The sequence below is a fragment of the Natator depressus genome, chromosome 2, assembly GCF_965152275.1.
Source record: "Natator depressus isolate rNatDep1 chromosome 2, rNatDep2.hap1, whole genome shotgun sequence".
NCBI lineage: Eukaryota > Metazoa > Chordata > Testudines > Cheloniidae > Natator > Natator depressus.
Window position 1 is genome coordinate 216,555,162 of NC_134235.1, and position 17,863 is coordinate 216,573,024.

The 17,863-nt window shown below is 38.2% G+C and overlaps 1 protein-coding gene across 11 annotated transcripts in view; it reads right to left on the reverse strand.

The window, feature by feature from the left end:
• Positions 1-223: 223 nt before the first annotated feature.
• Positions 224-17,863, reverse strand: part of PPP1R9A (protein phosphatase 1 regulatory subunit 9A) — a 246,793-nt gene continuing 229,153 nt past the window's right edge. For 4 of the 11 annotated variants that reach the window (XM_074945891.1, XM_074945888.1, XM_074945892.1 and 1 more), the window contains 5 exons: positions 14,814-15,012; positions 12,460-12,579; positions 10,274-10,297; positions 8,699-8,881; positions 224-7,141 (listed from right to left, as the gene is read on the reverse strand). In XM_074945891.1, coding sequence (XP_074801992.1) covers positions 6,929-7,141; positions 8,699-8,881; positions 10,274-10,297; positions 12,460-12,579; positions 14,814-15,012 — 739 coding nt within the window. In that variant the 3' untranslated portion in view covers positions 224-6,928. The remainder of the gene's footprint in view (positions 7,142-8,698; positions 8,882-10,273; positions 10,298-12,459; positions 12,580-14,813; positions 15,013-17,863) is intronic. The other 7 variants (XM_074945889.1, XM_074945899.1, XM_074945898.1 and 4 more) reach the window with 3 other exon arrangements.

Here is a 17,863-nt window from a genome sequence, read left to right on the forward strand (position 1 = left end):
TAGCTTGCCATGTGGACACTTATTCTGCACTAAGAGTGCCTTTCTGTGGCTTAATCTTTTTTGGAATAGCTGTTGTGTTTTAAAGTCACATCCTATCTTATTCTGCAATAGACAGATCCTAACACATGGCAGTAGTTGTCCAAACTGGGTAACATCTTATTAATTCTGGAATGAATAACAGAGGCGTGAAGACTAAATAAAAATTCTTGTAACAAGTTTCAGTAGTTCTCTTTTTATTGCATTCGTTGTCTAACAATAATACTCATTGGCAAGAAATTTATTTACACTAACAAATTAATTTTAATCAAAGGTGATTGGGTTTTTTTAAATCTGTAAGAAAACAAAGGGCCACCATGATGTTTTGCTTTGAATGCCTCCAAATTACCAAATGTAAAGGAATGTTGTTTTTGGAAACTCAACAATCCAGAGAAGTACATATTAACCAAGCACAAGAGAACAAGCTCATACAGGGCACTATTGTCTCTTCCATGCAGATGATTAGACACCAAGATGTACAAATGAAAAGTCCAGGATTACATGCAATTCATACACATTTGACCTTAAAAAAATTCTGAAGCATAACTATCTCCCTCTCTAAGATAAAAAAAAACAATAAAAGAAGCCAATTTTTACAGTGGCGCACAGTGCATTTCTGTTTTTTAGCTGCCCAGTCTTTTAGCAATATGTATAACACTTGTTAGTTACCAGTGATTTATAAGTGCAACATCACTGAAAAATACAAAAGCAGGAGTTATGACAGTAAATGAGTCAGGGAAAGCAAATATATTTTGGGGAGGTTCACTGTGCACCATGTCATCTCCATTTGAGGCGGCTTATTTGTTCCTTATCGTCTTTCGTGCCATGTAATTCTTGTTTCTTCTGGACACTTCATCAATATTGTGAGTCTTCCTGCATTTACACCCACGTCTGCTCCCACTGTAGTCAATGGCAAAACTCACACTGAAAACAATAGGAGCAGGATTAGGCCCCTTTTTTTTGCTCAATTTGGGGTTGATCCTGTAAAATGCTGAGCACCTTCCTCCAAAGCCAAACAGTGCTGAAGGCCCTTAACATCGCACAGGATTAAGCCAGATAAACTAGGAGATTTGTGCCTAATAAAGAGTCCAAACTTCTGAAAGAAACAAGCAGCACAAAGAGCTAAAGGCAAAACCTCCCAACAAGACATACACATCCTCCCTTTAGTCATGATTTACTGGCTATAACAGAAGTCCCAGGCCCACTGCCAGGTAGTGAAAGACGGCCTGTCTTAGGGCCAGGAGGGAATCAGAGGGCTCAGTTTCATGACTGGGATATCACAGCTTTCAAATAGGACAGTTTTGAAAATGTAAGAAGATGCAATTAAACATATACAGAGCTTTGATGAAAAGGACTGTGCAACATGCACATGACGTCTAGCTAATGGTGTGATGACTGGATGAGTCACTTCTGACATCACAATCCTGCCCAATAATCAACTGCTCAAAGCTCTCCAATAGACATCTAAGCTAAGTTTACAAAATGTACAAAAAGTTTTCTTGTAATACTAATTCTAACAAATCAATCCTGCCAAAAGAACACAAGGACAACATGCAGAGAGATGTACAGAGGAACAGTCTGTATATGATTTTAATAAAAATTTTTGTTTAAAATCTTATGATCCATCAAGTATATAAAACATAACATGAAAACTGTGAGTGAGGCTAAAAACACATCTGATCTATTATACAACTGGTACAAACTGCTAGAGCTTTGCTCTTATGAGTTTCATGATATTATCAGAATCCTTGATGTGTGTTTTATGTGCATGTAGCCCTAAAACTCACAGTTACCTACACGTTAACTAATCTCTTCAATACAGTGTGTATATTTGTGTGTGTATATGTACACACACAAATGCAAAAGTATTTGTTAAAAAGCAAACCACAAGCCCCATCACTTAAACATTTTAATTTCTAGAAATGCTCATTTCTTTCATTCTGAATCATTGATAAAAAAAAATTTTCTGTGAACTCTGCCCTTTCATTTGAACTGTTAAAGACTTCCAAGTTGCTCAAATACATGCTGTCTTTTTCAAACAACTTTCTATTTTTCAGAGTTTTGGAACAAGTTACAGGTTTTCTGAGATTTTAAAGCTTACAGAACAAAAGCTATAAACAAGTTTGCCTGCTCTCTGGTTGAGGCACAGCACAGGACTAGGCAAGTGCTATTAAAAGGCTCAATCCTTCTCTCACTGAACTCAATGACAAAACTCCAGTGGGAACAGGATCAGGTCCCAAAACAACAACATTTTGCTTGTCTCCCTCTCTGACACACAATTTTTCTATCCTTTTGAAAACACTTTAAGGAATTGACACATAAACCTTGTTGAAAATTGTCCTTAAATCCCAGATCTGGCACCCTGTACAAATCGCTCTTTAAGATACTTTTTAAAGAAATATGGCTACGCAAATACAAAACTTTCTTTCTGATTTTCAGTTCCATAGCACAGGATACTAGACTAGAACAGTATATCCCAGCCACACATATGTAAAATGATACCTATGCCTTCTTTGATTTCAAGAGGAACACAATCAGTACTCCTGCTGCTGAGCTTCTGTGGTGGGCATCATTGCCTCTGGTTGCCTGTCTTTAATGCAGCTGAGTGTGCTCTAACCAGCAATTGCTGATGAGTTAGAGACCACACAATTGCACGGATGGCAGCAGGCACTTGTACGCGCAGTGGACGTGCGGAGACCCGAGGCTGCCAGATGATAAATATCCAAAATTCCCACTAACATCAACAGGAGTTGAGGACTGATGTGGCTTCTGAGAAATGCTGTTCTAGATCCTGTGAACACTCTTGCTTAGAAATGCAGCATTGTCTCAGCTCCATCACGGCACAATAAATGGTTACTGACATAAAAGCACCTACCCAAGCTGATATATAAACATAACCCAGCTCTGCACAGCTTTTGTTACTTTTTTGCTCCACTATTTAGTTTTACTCCATTAATTGTGATGGGCTTTATGTACATGAACATCAGTAGCTCTGCTAGGGCGGCAGATGAAATGCAAAAACCGGTGGACAATACTAATCTGCATTATGCAACATTAAATGGACTGAGTTCCTCATTGCTTTGCACTTGGTGTAATCATTTACACTGGTACACAGTGGGTGTCCAACATCACCTAATCAGAATGACAGCCTTTAGCACTCATTTGCCCAGACGCAAATGGCTCCATAAGGTGCCAGGCAATGGGGAATGAGACCCATAAATATTTGGCAGTTTGTACAGAATAAACCATGGCCTTTTGTTCCAGAATGGTTTCAATGCTACTGCTGGATTTCAGAGCAGACACTAGCTTTTCGGGGGCTAAGGCTATGAAAGCACCTTTGTATCTTCTATTTCCTACATCTTAAAAATCCCACTCTCTGCCTCCTTCATTCAGTCTTTCACAGTCTTGATCGCTAGAAGATGTGCATAAATACATAGACTAGGGCTGCCAAACCTATTGGCACTAGCAGATCCAGAACTTCCAGGACTCAGCTACCACATACAAAACAGGGTGAATGTTAGCTAACCAGCTAGCTGCGAGTGCACCAGCACAGGAGAATAACTAACTGGGGTAGAGCTGGCGTAGGCTGTATGGCTGGATTAGAGATAATATGGCCAGAGTGCTGATGTGCTCCAGGGACACCAGGCTGCAGAATAGCCCCTAGGAAGCTAGCACACCTTACAGAATACCTGAGACTGCTCTAAATTACGCCTTGGGACTGGTGACTGGCTGCCCAGGGATCAGTAAGCCACAAAAGTAGCTTAGAGTCACATTTGTGGAAGATACCCTGCCAGCTAGGCTGGGAGCAGAAGATTCATCTATTCATTCAGTACAGGACATTTGTCCATTCTGTTCCTTCTTATGATAGAGGTAACACACTATTCTAAACTAGCATTGTTCTTAGGGGAAGCTTACAGTGGAGTGGTTAAAGGCATTCTGAGTTTTTAATTAGATATGTAATGGGCAAATGCATATCATTTCTCAATATGGGAAAGAAAAATTGTGATAAACCTTTTATGGTCTTGTAGAAACAATAACAACTCAAACCATATTGGTCACAAACACTGTGATGGTGACATGATTGTGTGTGCCATACATCAATAACTATCTTTAATTAAACGGAATCTTAAAAATATACCTTATCATAGAAGGAAGATCAGAACTCAGATACTGCTTGGTCCACTTTGTTTTCATTAGTCACTCTGCATTTTATGCTTTTATTTTTGACTGATTAAATCTATGTTTAAAAGTTAGATTTTAAACTCAAATAATTACAAAAAGTTTAAATTCACCATTTAGCTCTAAAGTTTCTATAAAACAGTAAAAACAATAATTACTAGCACATAAATCAAACTAGCTATCTGCAGAATAAAAACCTGATTTACTACGAGGTTAACTAGACACTGTTCTAAACAGCAAGAATGAAAAATCAATGCATAACACACACAGTAGTCTGCCTTGGGCTTTTACGAAAACAAAGAACATAAATAGAAAAACACACACAGTCTATTATATACAACCACTTAAAACATTACCATCATGTAAACATAATTTAAGGAGAAAATAATCATCTAATGAATTTATCAACATTGTATTTAAAATAGTATATTTCCAGTTTCTTCCAGATAACTTTCTCTTACCTAAATATAACTTCATAAGCTCCTAAAATAACTGAGCACTAGTTTCACCAGGTCGCCATGACACTGTAGTATAATTTGTCTCCTAGAAGGGAGATAGAAAGATTCAACTGAAGAGGTGATTTCTCCCCACAATTATATTTCTCCACTAATGGCCTCTTTTTCTCTCTGGCAGCATTAGGAAACACCAAGACCTACCAGAAATACCAACGCTGTTTTAATAGCGTGTCCTTCACAGCAGTTTCATTACTTTATGTCTATAGATCAATGAAATATATACCAGAAACATGTAGAAAGTAGATTTGGAAACACAAAGGAAGCCATTACTAAATAGATTTGTCAGATTATTCGTACTGAATGAACTAAGTTGTATCTATTTACAAAGCTTTCTACAGGTAAAAATACTATTATTAAAAATGAAAATTTGACAAATGTTAGATAATATGAGCATAGCATCCCAGTTAAGACATTCTAGAACTCTGAGCTTCAGAAGAGCTTTTTTTTTAAAGGTAAATGTCAAAGTATATGATGGGGGAAAAAATCCCTTTAAAATCATTCAGCATTTGCAGTTAACTTTCAGTCTGCTGAACCTCCAAGTTTTTAATTTTGCATCAACAGCTAACTAAATAAGAGTTAACTGCTGGCATGACTGACTACACAGAGATTACTATTTACTTATTGACTTATGTCAATACCTATGGAATGCATTGAAGGGGACGGATGTTGCTATAACCTACAAATGCTACTACACAGTAAGCATTGACTACAAAGCAATAATGTAATATCTTCGTCTTCCCATTATGTAAGCTTGATCCATTGTCCTCCCATTCATTTGGTGAAATAAAGAAAAATTTAATAGTGGCTGCTAAGAGACTGTAATACCACACAGTGCCAGACTGTACTGTTTGCTTCATTAATAGACATATCTATAGACGAGAAATCTCTGGAGTATATAGTGCAACAGTCAATTTAAGCATTCCAAACATTCTGCCAAGTATGCCTCAAGGCAGAATTTTTAGTGGGGGTGTCCTCTGGACACTCTATTTAAAACAGGCAGTGCATGACAGGTTTGCATTTAGTCGCCTTCTTCCATATTGTAGCCTATATTAGTTGGCCTTAATATTAGCAAATCTTGTTTTTCTTTTAACAGCCTTATTTTTTTTTTTAAAGTGCACTTCATTGAAAACTGAAAGCCTTTAGCAGACTCAAATTTGGAGATCATTTCAGCAGATAGCAGTTGTGATTAGATCACAGCTCTGCAGGTCAGAGCACAAAGCTCACTGTCCCCAGCACTCAGTGAAGACGGAATCTGAAGATGTGGTATTTTCCTTAAAAATACAACCCCCTCTAAACACCAGTTTTCTTTTCAGAATCTGTTTAAAAAGGAAGCTTATAGTGTGTTACAGGAAAGTTTATCTGTACACCCCATGAACACAATGACCAGTGTACTCTAAAGATCTATCTGTTGTGCCAAGGTTAGAAAGTCAGCCTTGCTCAGATATCGGGAGGATAAATGTTACCCTCGGAACCCCTTGTAAACCAGCTTTGCCTCCTTTCTGTGTTAAATTACTGCACAGTTCACAAGAGTGTCAACCTCCCCTCTTTTGCCCAGAAAGGATAGTGACTCTCCTGTCCTTATCTCTGGCATATAATTACAAGTCACTGAACAATTGCGTTTGCAAAACAGTTGCATTTCAAGGTACTGATGCACGCTGTAGCCTGTTCCAGCAGACAGAACTAAATATCAATCATGTAAAAGAGTTGAGATTCCAGTTAGAAAGATGAGTCAATGGTAACAGATGTGGGAACAACTCGAGTTACCCAGATTCAAAAATCTCCACTGATCATTGCAATCAACCACCAGGGATCCTGTTCAAAATGTGGTTGTGATGCAATGGACCACATCCCTCTTTGTCACACTGGTTACCAAACAGAACTAGCCCAATACAAAATAGCCATTTGAAAGGAAATCCCCTCAATGTTTCTCCAAAATAGGATACCTAGCTTGCAAGTAACAACAATAAAATAATGGTTTTGGATTGTTCAGCAGATCAAAAATAAGAGCATGTATTGTAACTGCAGGAAAATGTAGTCACACAATATAAACTTCCCTATTCATTCTATTTATAACATCATATTTGTGTACATATTCCTATGTAATGACCACAAGAAAATGGGAGGGATACTGTAGACAACTTGAGTTTCTTTGCCTGAAGTGTCTCCACATTAACTAACATAGTAGTAGTTCTGGCTCATCATTGCTCATTAGCGCCCTCTGTTGCATCTGATGAAGACTTGTCCAGTTTCTTTGACTTCCTTTGAAGCCGTTCTTGTTCTTTCTTCTTAAGCTTTTCCCTTTGCTTTTCCATTTTTTCTTGAGCTTTTCGAGCTCTCTCGATGGACACTTTCATTTCCTTTAGCTTTTTTTTAATGATTGTTCTGTCCTGGGAAGATGTCATACCAAGGGCCTAATATTAAAGAAAGAAATACAATAAGAGAATTAAAGAATCCCATACCGTTTCATTTATGGCCAAATTATGTAAATTAAATAATAACACAACTAAACTAGAAGACAGTGAAAAATGAACAAAGCTTGAGTTAAAGTCAGGTAGAAAATAGGAGTTCACGACATCAAGTTAGTGCACTGAAAATAATAACGCTTTACCCTTCTATTGTATGATGCCTTCCACATAAGGAAATCAAACAACTTTATAGAATATTAAAGATTTTGATCAATTGAGAAACACAGGCACACAGAGGTTAAGTGATTTGCCCAGAGTCACAGAAGTGTGTGGCAGAGCTAGGAACAGACCCGATATTTCCTAAGTCCCAGCCTTTACTTTTGCCACAAGACCATTCTTTCCCCCATAAAAAATCCTGGAGATACAGAAAGGTTAAAACCCAAATTTTCAAATAGTTGGTAAATTTTATGTGTCCAACTGAGACACTAAGGGCCTGAATTTCACATATACTGAGCCCCTATAACTCCAGTTTTTATTTTTTTTATCAGCAATATGCTCGTGATTTCATTGCAACAAATTAATGCACACTTTATATATCAAAACTTTTAAACTATGTATCTAGTTCTAATATACTATCCACAGCCAACCCCCTTCCCTGATACATATGACAGACAAATGTGTGGTAGAAAGAGACTGATAAGGAAACATATAAATGGACTGATTAGAAAAGGCAAAGCTGTATAAGGCACTCTCTTCACCAGCAGTCCAATATTTAGGCTTGGAAGGACTTGATTTTTTTAAATCGGTAAATGTCAGTAAATGCTGATTTCACCATACACACACAAAACTGGGGGAAAATATTTCCATTGGTAACAACAGGAATTAAACAGATAGGCAAATTGAGAAAATGCTGCTTGAGAACTTATCAGAGGTTGATTTAAGGATATTTACTTTGTATATTCTGAAATGTGCTGTTAACAATCTGTGTTTTAACAGTTATAAAGCTTTAACTTCTTGAATCTCAATATATACACTCTCATTAAATAATTATTGTCTGACCCGCCCACCCATAATTTCCTGCAACTATGAAAATTTAAATCAATGCAAACTGGACAAAGTGCTTGACAATAAACAGATATTATTTGCTGAAATTATTTAAAAAACCTGAATTCTACCAAGCCTACCGATATTTTACCTCTACCTCTACTTGTGTGCTGATATTTACCATCCTACATGACTCGCATTTTTACAAAATGGGATTGGATGAGAAATATGTGCATGCAAATACCACTTATGCATGCAATTATCTGAGCTGTACATGCAAATGTGGGTACACTGTGCACCCACATTTTTTGCAAAGCAAAAGGGTCTCAATTTCTTTAAAAAATGGATCTAAATGATTCTAGTAATACTCTGACCCTCTGTACCATGTCTGTTGTTATAGTCTGTCTTCATTCCATATACCATTCTTTTTTGTACTCCTAAGGAATTCTCTTTTTCTCTAAGAATATCTCCAGTGACAATAAATAACATTTGAAGTTTGTCCCCAAGACAGTCCATTACCTTAAGCTTACTCCCATCCAGCTGAAGGAGATGCTCTCCATTAATGTTTTGGGCGGTGAATTCAGAAACATACTGTTCAAAGTTGAGGCTCATTAACCAGTGGGAAACTTGCTGTATGCTCCATTCCTGAACAGCACGATTCTGACACTGACTGTGTTTAGGAGACTGTCCATCATCAAGGATCTGTGACAAAAATATGATGCAGTATAATTAAAAGGGCAAAACGGACTAGTAATGGCATATTGCTGCACATACTTGCAACACTACTGTAGAGGTATTTGTACTATTTTCATTACAACACTTCAATAGGGATACACCAATATATTACAACAGTACCTACCCAGATATCCATAGAGTGTAACAGAAATAGCTTGGTAATTCTAGTTTTCTGTATGCAGGCACAAGAAAGAGGAAGTCACAGACAATGACTAGGGCTAGGTGGCACAATTCACAATGGGAAGATTCCCATCCCCTCTCCAGGTTTTAATCTTTAACATGTTTTTGGACAGAATGTTTTTAAGGATACACTGGAATTTTGTGGTCTACCTTAAAGGTGCATTACAGTATGTTTGGAAAGTTTAAAATATGAAATTCAAAAAATTCCTTAGAAAACCACTCCAAAATTCAAGATGATGACAATAAATAGCCGAAGTTATTATCTACGGAAGACTACAAGAAGACACACAGTAACAGCATAGAACAGACAGTGAGCCACATCCTCGGCCCCTGATCTGGCCACTCTGTGAAGGAAACAGCAGGAAAACTATGCTAAAGGAGACAGCGGGGGATTCCTGGGTGATGTAAAACTGGCATAGCTAGCTCAGTGCCACCTGTTCTCCCCCCCGTTCTGCATAGGGTGTATGCTGTTGTTGAGCTGGAACACATGATGCTCTGATCAATCCTTGGTCAGTGAAGCAGTTGCTATGGGACTGCTGCAGTTGGTGTAATTTAGAACAGTCTTTAGACTGGTTTAAATTGCACTGGGGGCTGTTTCAGCCCCCAGCAGGCCCCTTGATTGAGGATGGGGAAAGATGGCATAAACCCTAAACCCTAAGCTTTTGCCTACTCTGCACCAAGCATGAGCTCAGCACAGCAGAGGATTCACTCCAGTGTACTTGTTCTGAAATGCAGCCCCCACAAGACACCTCAACAAACCACAAGGACTATAATTTGCTATAAGCCTGAAAACTGCAGCAGGAAGGGTGACACCTGATAATAGCTCATCTTAACTAATTAGCCTCTTATAGTTTGTATGGAAACTTCCAACTCCTCTGTACGTATATATATATCTTCTTCCTATATGTTCCATTCTATGCATCCGATGAAGTGGGCTGTAGCCCACGAAAGCTTATGCTCTATTAAATTTGTTAGTCTCTAAGGTGCCACAAGTACTCCTGTTCTTTTTGCGGATACAGACTAACATGGCTGCTACTCTGAAACCTGTGGGGTTGTGTTTGTGCTTTAACAGGGAGATTTGCTGCACAACAGAATAAGATCAGAAATGCAAATCTGCACATGAGACAACGCCACGCCACGGTCACACAGTCCACCACAAAGAGCTCACTAGTATCTCACCTCATCATCAATCATATCCAGGCTCTGAGTGAGGGAGCAACAAAGAAATGGGAAAGAAAAGCATTATAGAAACAAAATACAGAACATGTAACAACGTGCGAGAGAGTTCAGGCAAGGGCAGCACCGCGATTTGCAAACAGGTCTGGTTATTGAAAAACAGATCACTTTTAAAACTATTTCCAAACCCAGAAAGCTTAACTACAAAGCACACAATTTCCTAGTAAGAGCCTGTCCTGATCCTGCACCACTGGTCAATGGGAGCTTTGCCAAGGACTTCAATGGAAGCAGCAAAGACCCTTAATTTCTGGGGTACGAAGTGGAATAAGAATGTGTTCCACCCCTTGCTTATCATTCTTTTGCCTCCCAAGTGGTTATGTCGTCTCCAGCAAGGAGGTCTGTGGGAGAGGTTCCTGGCAGTGCCGCTAACAACCCCAGATCTGTAGCAGTCAGCAGTGAATGGCTGAAGACTGATCCAAGCAGCATCCCCTACAACAAGGGCTGGGTAGGTGTCCTCTGCAGCACTCACTGGACACACTGACTGATTCAGGAGCTGCTATTTATTATGCAGCAGAGGACAGAGAGGCCATTATTTTATTTTATTTTTATAGGCCTGTTGATATTAGATATTGCAGAGACAGCAAAGTTAAAGTATTAGAAGAGAGGGCTGAAAAAGAAAAATGGAAGCATTTTCAAACTTATCATTCGGCGTACTGGACACAGAGTATTATCTACACTAAAATACATAGTACAATAAGAATTATGTGCAATAATAAGAGAGCAAAAATATTTAATAATGTAAGTTTTAGTGAAATGTACTGTCAAAATAGAAAGATCATGTAGAATGAATGAGTCTAAATGATCAGATCTTTACAGTTTGCAATTCTCATTAGTACAGACAATTTACACATGACTACTGCCCAGTACTCTACCGTGGGCATAGTAAACATCTACTCTTAAACAGCAGCAATATTCCTACCATAGTGTCTATAGGACTTTTAGCCTTGCAGACTTTTAACCTTGCAAACTTCAATTTTGACAACTGTGGCTGTATGGAACAGTCATCTCCCTTTAAACACATGCAGAGCAGGCATTAATATTAATCTGTAATAATATATTAACATATATTAACAACAACAAACATAAGTGCTCAAAGAATAATAGAAACAGATGTTTTGAAATCAAGCCCTCTAGAGCAAATCCTGGCATGTATCTCACACAAGAAAATATGGAGTTCACCACAACATTTTCAGTGGATTACAGGTTCTGTATTTATAAATAGATAAAGATGCTCATCTGCACCTCATCTGGGTTCACATGTGAACTAGGCACGATCTTCTGCTTAGTGAGTCAGTGGTCCAGATCCTCAGCTAGTGTAAATAACTGTAGCTCCGCAGAAGAGCTGGCCCAGTGACTTTACCAAGCTTGTTTTAGGACCCCATTTTCAAAACATAGCTTCTGTTTGTGACATGTAATTTTGGTACCCAATCCAATGGGCACAATTTTTGCACACTAACACTTGTGCAAAGAAACAAAACAAGACAACCTCTGGTCAAAAAACAGACCAGAATTTAGGTCAACTCTATTGCGCATGCACAAACCAAGCACAAATTGAATGCAAATGAAATATGCATGGTATAAAGTTTACACAATATAGACATGTGTAATAGTGTGCAAAAATTGCACAGACAGGTGATTTCTTTTACACGTCACACACACAGAGGTTGGGTGGAGGTACCTTTGAAGTTCGGTCCTTAAAATTCAATCATAAATGGCTTCACCAGCTGGTCTAACTATACCATACCTCTACAACATAGCTAGCCCACACTCCATATTCCCTCAAAGGCATCCCAGTTATATTTATTTTAACATATTACATTAACAAGCTGTGTATATTGGTCCGTGTGCATGTACTTAAATGTAAATATAGGAAAAATATACAGAAATGAAATGGTGGCAAAGGCTTGGGTGCAGCATGTTTTAGGAATCCAATCTTATTTTGTTATTTCCCTTTTTTATTTCCTATATATACACTGAAGTATGAGAAATACTGTAATAAAAGGCAAATCAGGAATCAAATTCTTCTTTTCCAATTATGTTTTCTAGAAAATAACTATCATTTGAATACTTATTAAGAAAAATCCTATTGGAGAAAGAAATTAACTCTTGTAAAAATGACAGAGACATACCTCATCTGATGATAATGCTAAGGAATGAGAGAAACCAGGGGTTTTCAGTTCTGCTCCTAAACCACTCAAATCAGCTGAGCTTGTGCTGCTGGGACTGAAATCATCAGTGAATGTGAAATTCTGCAGACAAAAAGATGGGTCAAAGTCAACATAAGATCATACATACACATCTTGTGGGAGACTTGCTTTTTCCCTCCAGGCTGGCATAGTTCAGGAGTGATTTCAATAATTTACTGAACCAATTATTATAAGGATGCCCAATCTTTATTACTGTTAATGTTTTGTAAAATAATATGTAATATGTCTATTACTGTGGTATTAGAGAGACCAACACAGCTACAAAAACAGTGCGAACAACATATTACTGTGGTATGTGTTTAAGAGACATTTTTGCCAGGTTAGTGTCTTAGTAACAAAGATGTGTGAGAGGAATTTCCAGGCTTCCGCTCAGAGATGACACTCCCTGCCCCTTCTGAGGCTGCCAACTTCACTGCTTCTCATGGCTGATCAATAGCATTTGCAGCCTTCCAGGATGCCTGCCCTCCACACATTTAGGACAAACATAGCACATGCAGTTACACAATGGGTAGGAGAGGGGGTGGATTATGAGGGAGAAATGAAAGTCACTATTGAAAAGGCAAGCAAATCATTCTGTGAATCCATTTTGGACTGAGCCCTAAATAAACTCTTTCAGAAATGAGAGGTTCTTCCCTCTTTGCCTAAACCTTTAGATAAGACAGAAGGTAAAGGAGCAGCAGTTCGGTGCTGCTATTCGCTGCAACAGTAACCACAAAATAGACATTTATTTTCCTTAAAAATGAAATGAAAAATATTATACTTTATAGCAAGGGTGAGCAAAATATTACTCCATGATTCATATATATTCCTAGAAATCATAAAAATCACCACTGGGGAATACTACAATTGGCAACAGATCTGCACTAGAGTTTGGAAAACAGTTTAATTTCAAAACAACAAAAAAAATTAAGAAATTCCTGACGTGCCTGAGGGTCAATAAAAAAACAAGCAGATCCAGATTCCACATCCTTGGTGTTCAAATCCACAGATGAAAGTGCAATAATGTAAAAAATGTAAGTCAGTGCAAAGAAACAAACAACAACAACAAAACCCACATGTTTTTCAACTAGCTCTTTTAAAAAATATGAAAAAATCAAGTCTTGACCTCCCTTTTTCTGCTGGAAGTCCCTCTGGAGAACTAGTGGGATAATGACAACACATGAAAATTGGGTACACTCATCTACTCTTTGTCCCTTTGAAAATCTCCCCCCACATACACTCAGTGTCACCTTTATGTTCCCTATCTTTGCTCAATCCAAATCAGGTAATCTTGTCTTTCTTTCCACATAATGATAAGATTTTGTTTCCAGTCAGAGTTCTGCGATCTTGTAGATTCCTATGTAGGCCCTGAGGAATGGTAAATGCCCTTGAAAACTTTGAAAATTGCTCTTGCATATGTGAAAAATTAATGTCACTTGGAGTCATGCTCCTGAAAAGGAGGGTCAGAACCACTTCAGTTTCTTTTCCAGCCCAATATAAATAGTGACGTGCACAGGCTATAACAAGGTACATTCTGCTAGAGAAATATTTCTCACAGATGAAAACAGATTAAACAACACAGGAAAGTTATGTACAATACATTTTAGGGCTATCATGCTGAAAGCTTTCATGCACATAGAAAGGAATCACAGAAATATTTTAAATAATTCATGTTTTTTACTTCAAATATCTTCAGAAATGGAATTAAATCTGATATCCAACATGTGCAACAGGCAGATTTGTTATTGTGGAAAAAAGGCAAATAACTGACAGTGAAGTTCGAAAGTGATCTCTTCCACCAACAAAAGTTGGTCCAATAAAAGATATTACCTCACCCACCTTGTCTCTCTAATATCCTGGGACCGACAGAGCTACAACAATACTGCAAACAGTGTACATTATTGACATTTCTTAGTTTGCAAACATCTCACTTTGAGAGATTAAACAGAGTTTAGATACTCCCTCCCCTCAACCATCAGTCCTGAAAAATGCGGTAAAATATCTGTAATTTAATACACGAATCTAGCATTTGTTCTGTGGATAAAAATGCTATTTTCCACTGGTGCCACTTGGTATGGTGCAGCACATCATACCTATCTTACTCATAACATACATCAAAAGAGAGAGAGAATAAAAAGGTATATACAATCAGGAATGGTAGTGTTAAAAATTATGTGTTTTTACTGTACAATGAACACCATGCATTGTTTATTGCAGTATTACCACATTGGCTCTTTATTTCTCCTGAAGCATTGAGCTTCCCACATACTGGGAATAAGGTAGCTTTTGTTTTCTACCTTGGACCCTTTTTTAGCTGGACTTAGATTTTCAGAGGATGGTTCAGTTGAGCTGCTAGATGAAGGCAGGTTGCTGGAAGAATTGGATCCTCTGCCACTCTCTCCATACCATGTGAATGGTATGCTATGGGGGAGAGAGGAGGATCGCTCTGACATAGATGCATGGCTTGCTGAGCTCTCCAGCATCTCTCTAGTGGTCCTGTTTAACAGAAAGGAGCCAGGATCTGTGTTAGATTATAAAACTCAATAAACAAATTAATAATGATTTAAAATAACATAATTACAAAAAGAGCAATTACTTCTAAAAACATGGCTGAACACGAAAATAACTTGTAGGTATTGGCATTCTGAAAACATACCATTAGATAAAGGGAGAAAAGGGTAGTTTTTGAACTCAAGTTCTCTATATGTAATATCAGTATCCTGACATAAATCTTAAAGACTTTTCTATATTAAGTTTTTTTTAGGTAAACCTAATCAAATGATCAGCTTACCTTTGCTAAAACAAAAATAGAATTAATTGAATGTCATCATCGAGGAAAAGCTAACAGTTATAAGACTAAGGGTAAATTATTACCTCTATTGTGTCCAAGTGTGTTAGGTGTTTTATGGACAAGCTATAAAGTCTGGGCTTCTGCCCAAAGAATTTACATTCTAGAATCACTGGGGCTGCCGGGACCTAACTGAGGCCAGAATTTGGCCCAGGGGGGTTGGCTATAATTTGAGATACCTTTTGAGCAGGATTTATGATAGCCTGTTTCAGAACTGAATGGTTCTATTGCTTTAAAATACATGTATTTAACTCTGCCCCTGGATCTCACAGCAAAATTCTGTATTTAGTTTCACCAGCATAGGTGCCAGAACTTGGGGTGCAGCAGCACCCCCTGGCTTGAAGTGATATCCATCACAGAGAGGGTTTACAGTTTGGTTCAATGGCAATCAGCACCGCTACTATACAAATTGTTTCAGCGCCCCTGGCTACCAGTGTAAATCTGGCATAACTCCATTGGAATTAATGGAGTCCCCCTGATCTTTATAGTGGTGTCAGAGCAGGATTTTAGCCCTCCGTCTTTCTTATGCTTTTTATCTGTATATGGTAGGTATATTCCTAAGACCATGACACTTCAAAAGGCTCTTCTTTCATGCATACATATCATTTTAGTTGGTTACCCTAACTTTAGAATAATACAATCTAGATCAAGAGGGCTCATTAGGGCTTCAGAGCAGGCACATGGAGCTAATTATATTTTGTTGGGTGGAGACTTATTTGCGCTAATGAAATTTGGGTGTATTTATGATGATTGTACAGAACCTAGAGCCATATTTATTTTAAAAATTCAATTTCCAAATATCCCCATATATTAGCATGCTGCAGTATTTTTCAGAAGGGGAAGGAATACTTATCACTTCAAGCCTTCAAATTGATTTACAACCATATACCTACTTACTAATCCTCAGCAGCTCTGCGAAGGAGGAAGTATTGCACCCATTTTACAGATAGAGAAACCGAGGCACAGAGAGGGTAAATGACTACCAAAGCAAGTTGGTGGCAGATGAGAACTGAACAGTGCCTGAGTGTTGTTTTTTCTGACCATACCATATCTCAAAGTATAGGCCATTCATACTAACTGAACTCTAGTACCAACCCAGAAAAATGCTGGACAAATGACCAGGTACATTTTTAAAAACACACAACTTCAGATCGTAAAAAAAAGCAGCTTATTTAAAATACAGTAAGCAGAAAATGGATCAGCTGTTCTCTGGCTGGAGCAGACAAGCCTGATTGCTCTAGGCCAAATCTTTCCCATCCCTAGCCTCAACAATGAGTAGCCAGGTTTGGCATAAGGTCCACCCACAGCGGCAGAGCAGGAATCCCCCTCCCCAGTAAACACGGCCATCCACACAGTGGAAGATCAATCAGCCTCACTCCTGCTCCTCCTTTACGCTCACCCCAGATCTTTCCCCAAATCTTGCTGTGCAGGGAAGAATACAGGTGTTCTCTACATTGCTGGGATGGATAACATGTAGGCTCATTCTGCTGCATGGGCAGGAGAACTCATGCTTCCCACCTGCATTGCAGAACTGAGGCAGTTCTGATTTATCTATGACCAGTGGTGGCCACGGAGGAGAGTACAATCAGTACAAATGTCAACAATGGCAAAATAGTACTTGAAGCATGTAAATGAAAAAAGGATTAATTGTACATCAATCAGTCGCTCTACTGGAAATAGATCATTATAATAGAATGTTGTCATGGGATCGGTCTCTTGTGTTCAAAGAGCTTCCTCATCTTTGGATTCTAGGGAAAGCATCCTTCCCTAGCATCCAAAGATCTTGAGAAACAAATTCTTTAGAGTCAGAAACAAAGGAAAGTACAAGCAGTCTTTAAAACGTTGCACAGTGATAAAAATGTTCCAGTTTACAGAAGTGTAATGAGAGTTGTAAAAGCTCATGAATTTTGAGAGAGGCAATATCAATCTTTGCCTTCAACAACTGAATCCAAAAGCAGGCATATTCAGCAGTGAAAAACGAAAGGTTAATAGAAATGAATGATCAGGTTATATTTCACTATTTACTGATTCTCAGTCTGCTCTTGACTATTTCTCACAGAAAGGAACAGATATTTTGTACAGTCAAATAAGAAAACAATTCTACTCTAGGGGTTATTTCTCACAGGCAAGGAAAGATTCATTTTTTTCCCTTTGGTTTATCATTCAAATGCTAAATATACTCACTAAAGATTCTATATCTCTCACAGATACGCATCACTGCACACAGTTTTCTTTTACAAATTTCTCTTTTTCCCCAGAGACATACAGCAATATACAGCACAAGCTATACATAGCCTTAGAGAGGCACACAATGAGTCAGGTCCTCAGATGGTGTAAACAGATGTAGCTCCACTGATTTCAATGGAGCTGCAGTGATTTACCCCAGAATAGGACATGGCTAGCTACTCTCACTGACATCATTGGAAGTTGAGTGCACTAATCTAGAACATTATATTCAGTGCAACAATCCTCCTCTCAGATACAAGGTTAGAACTTTGG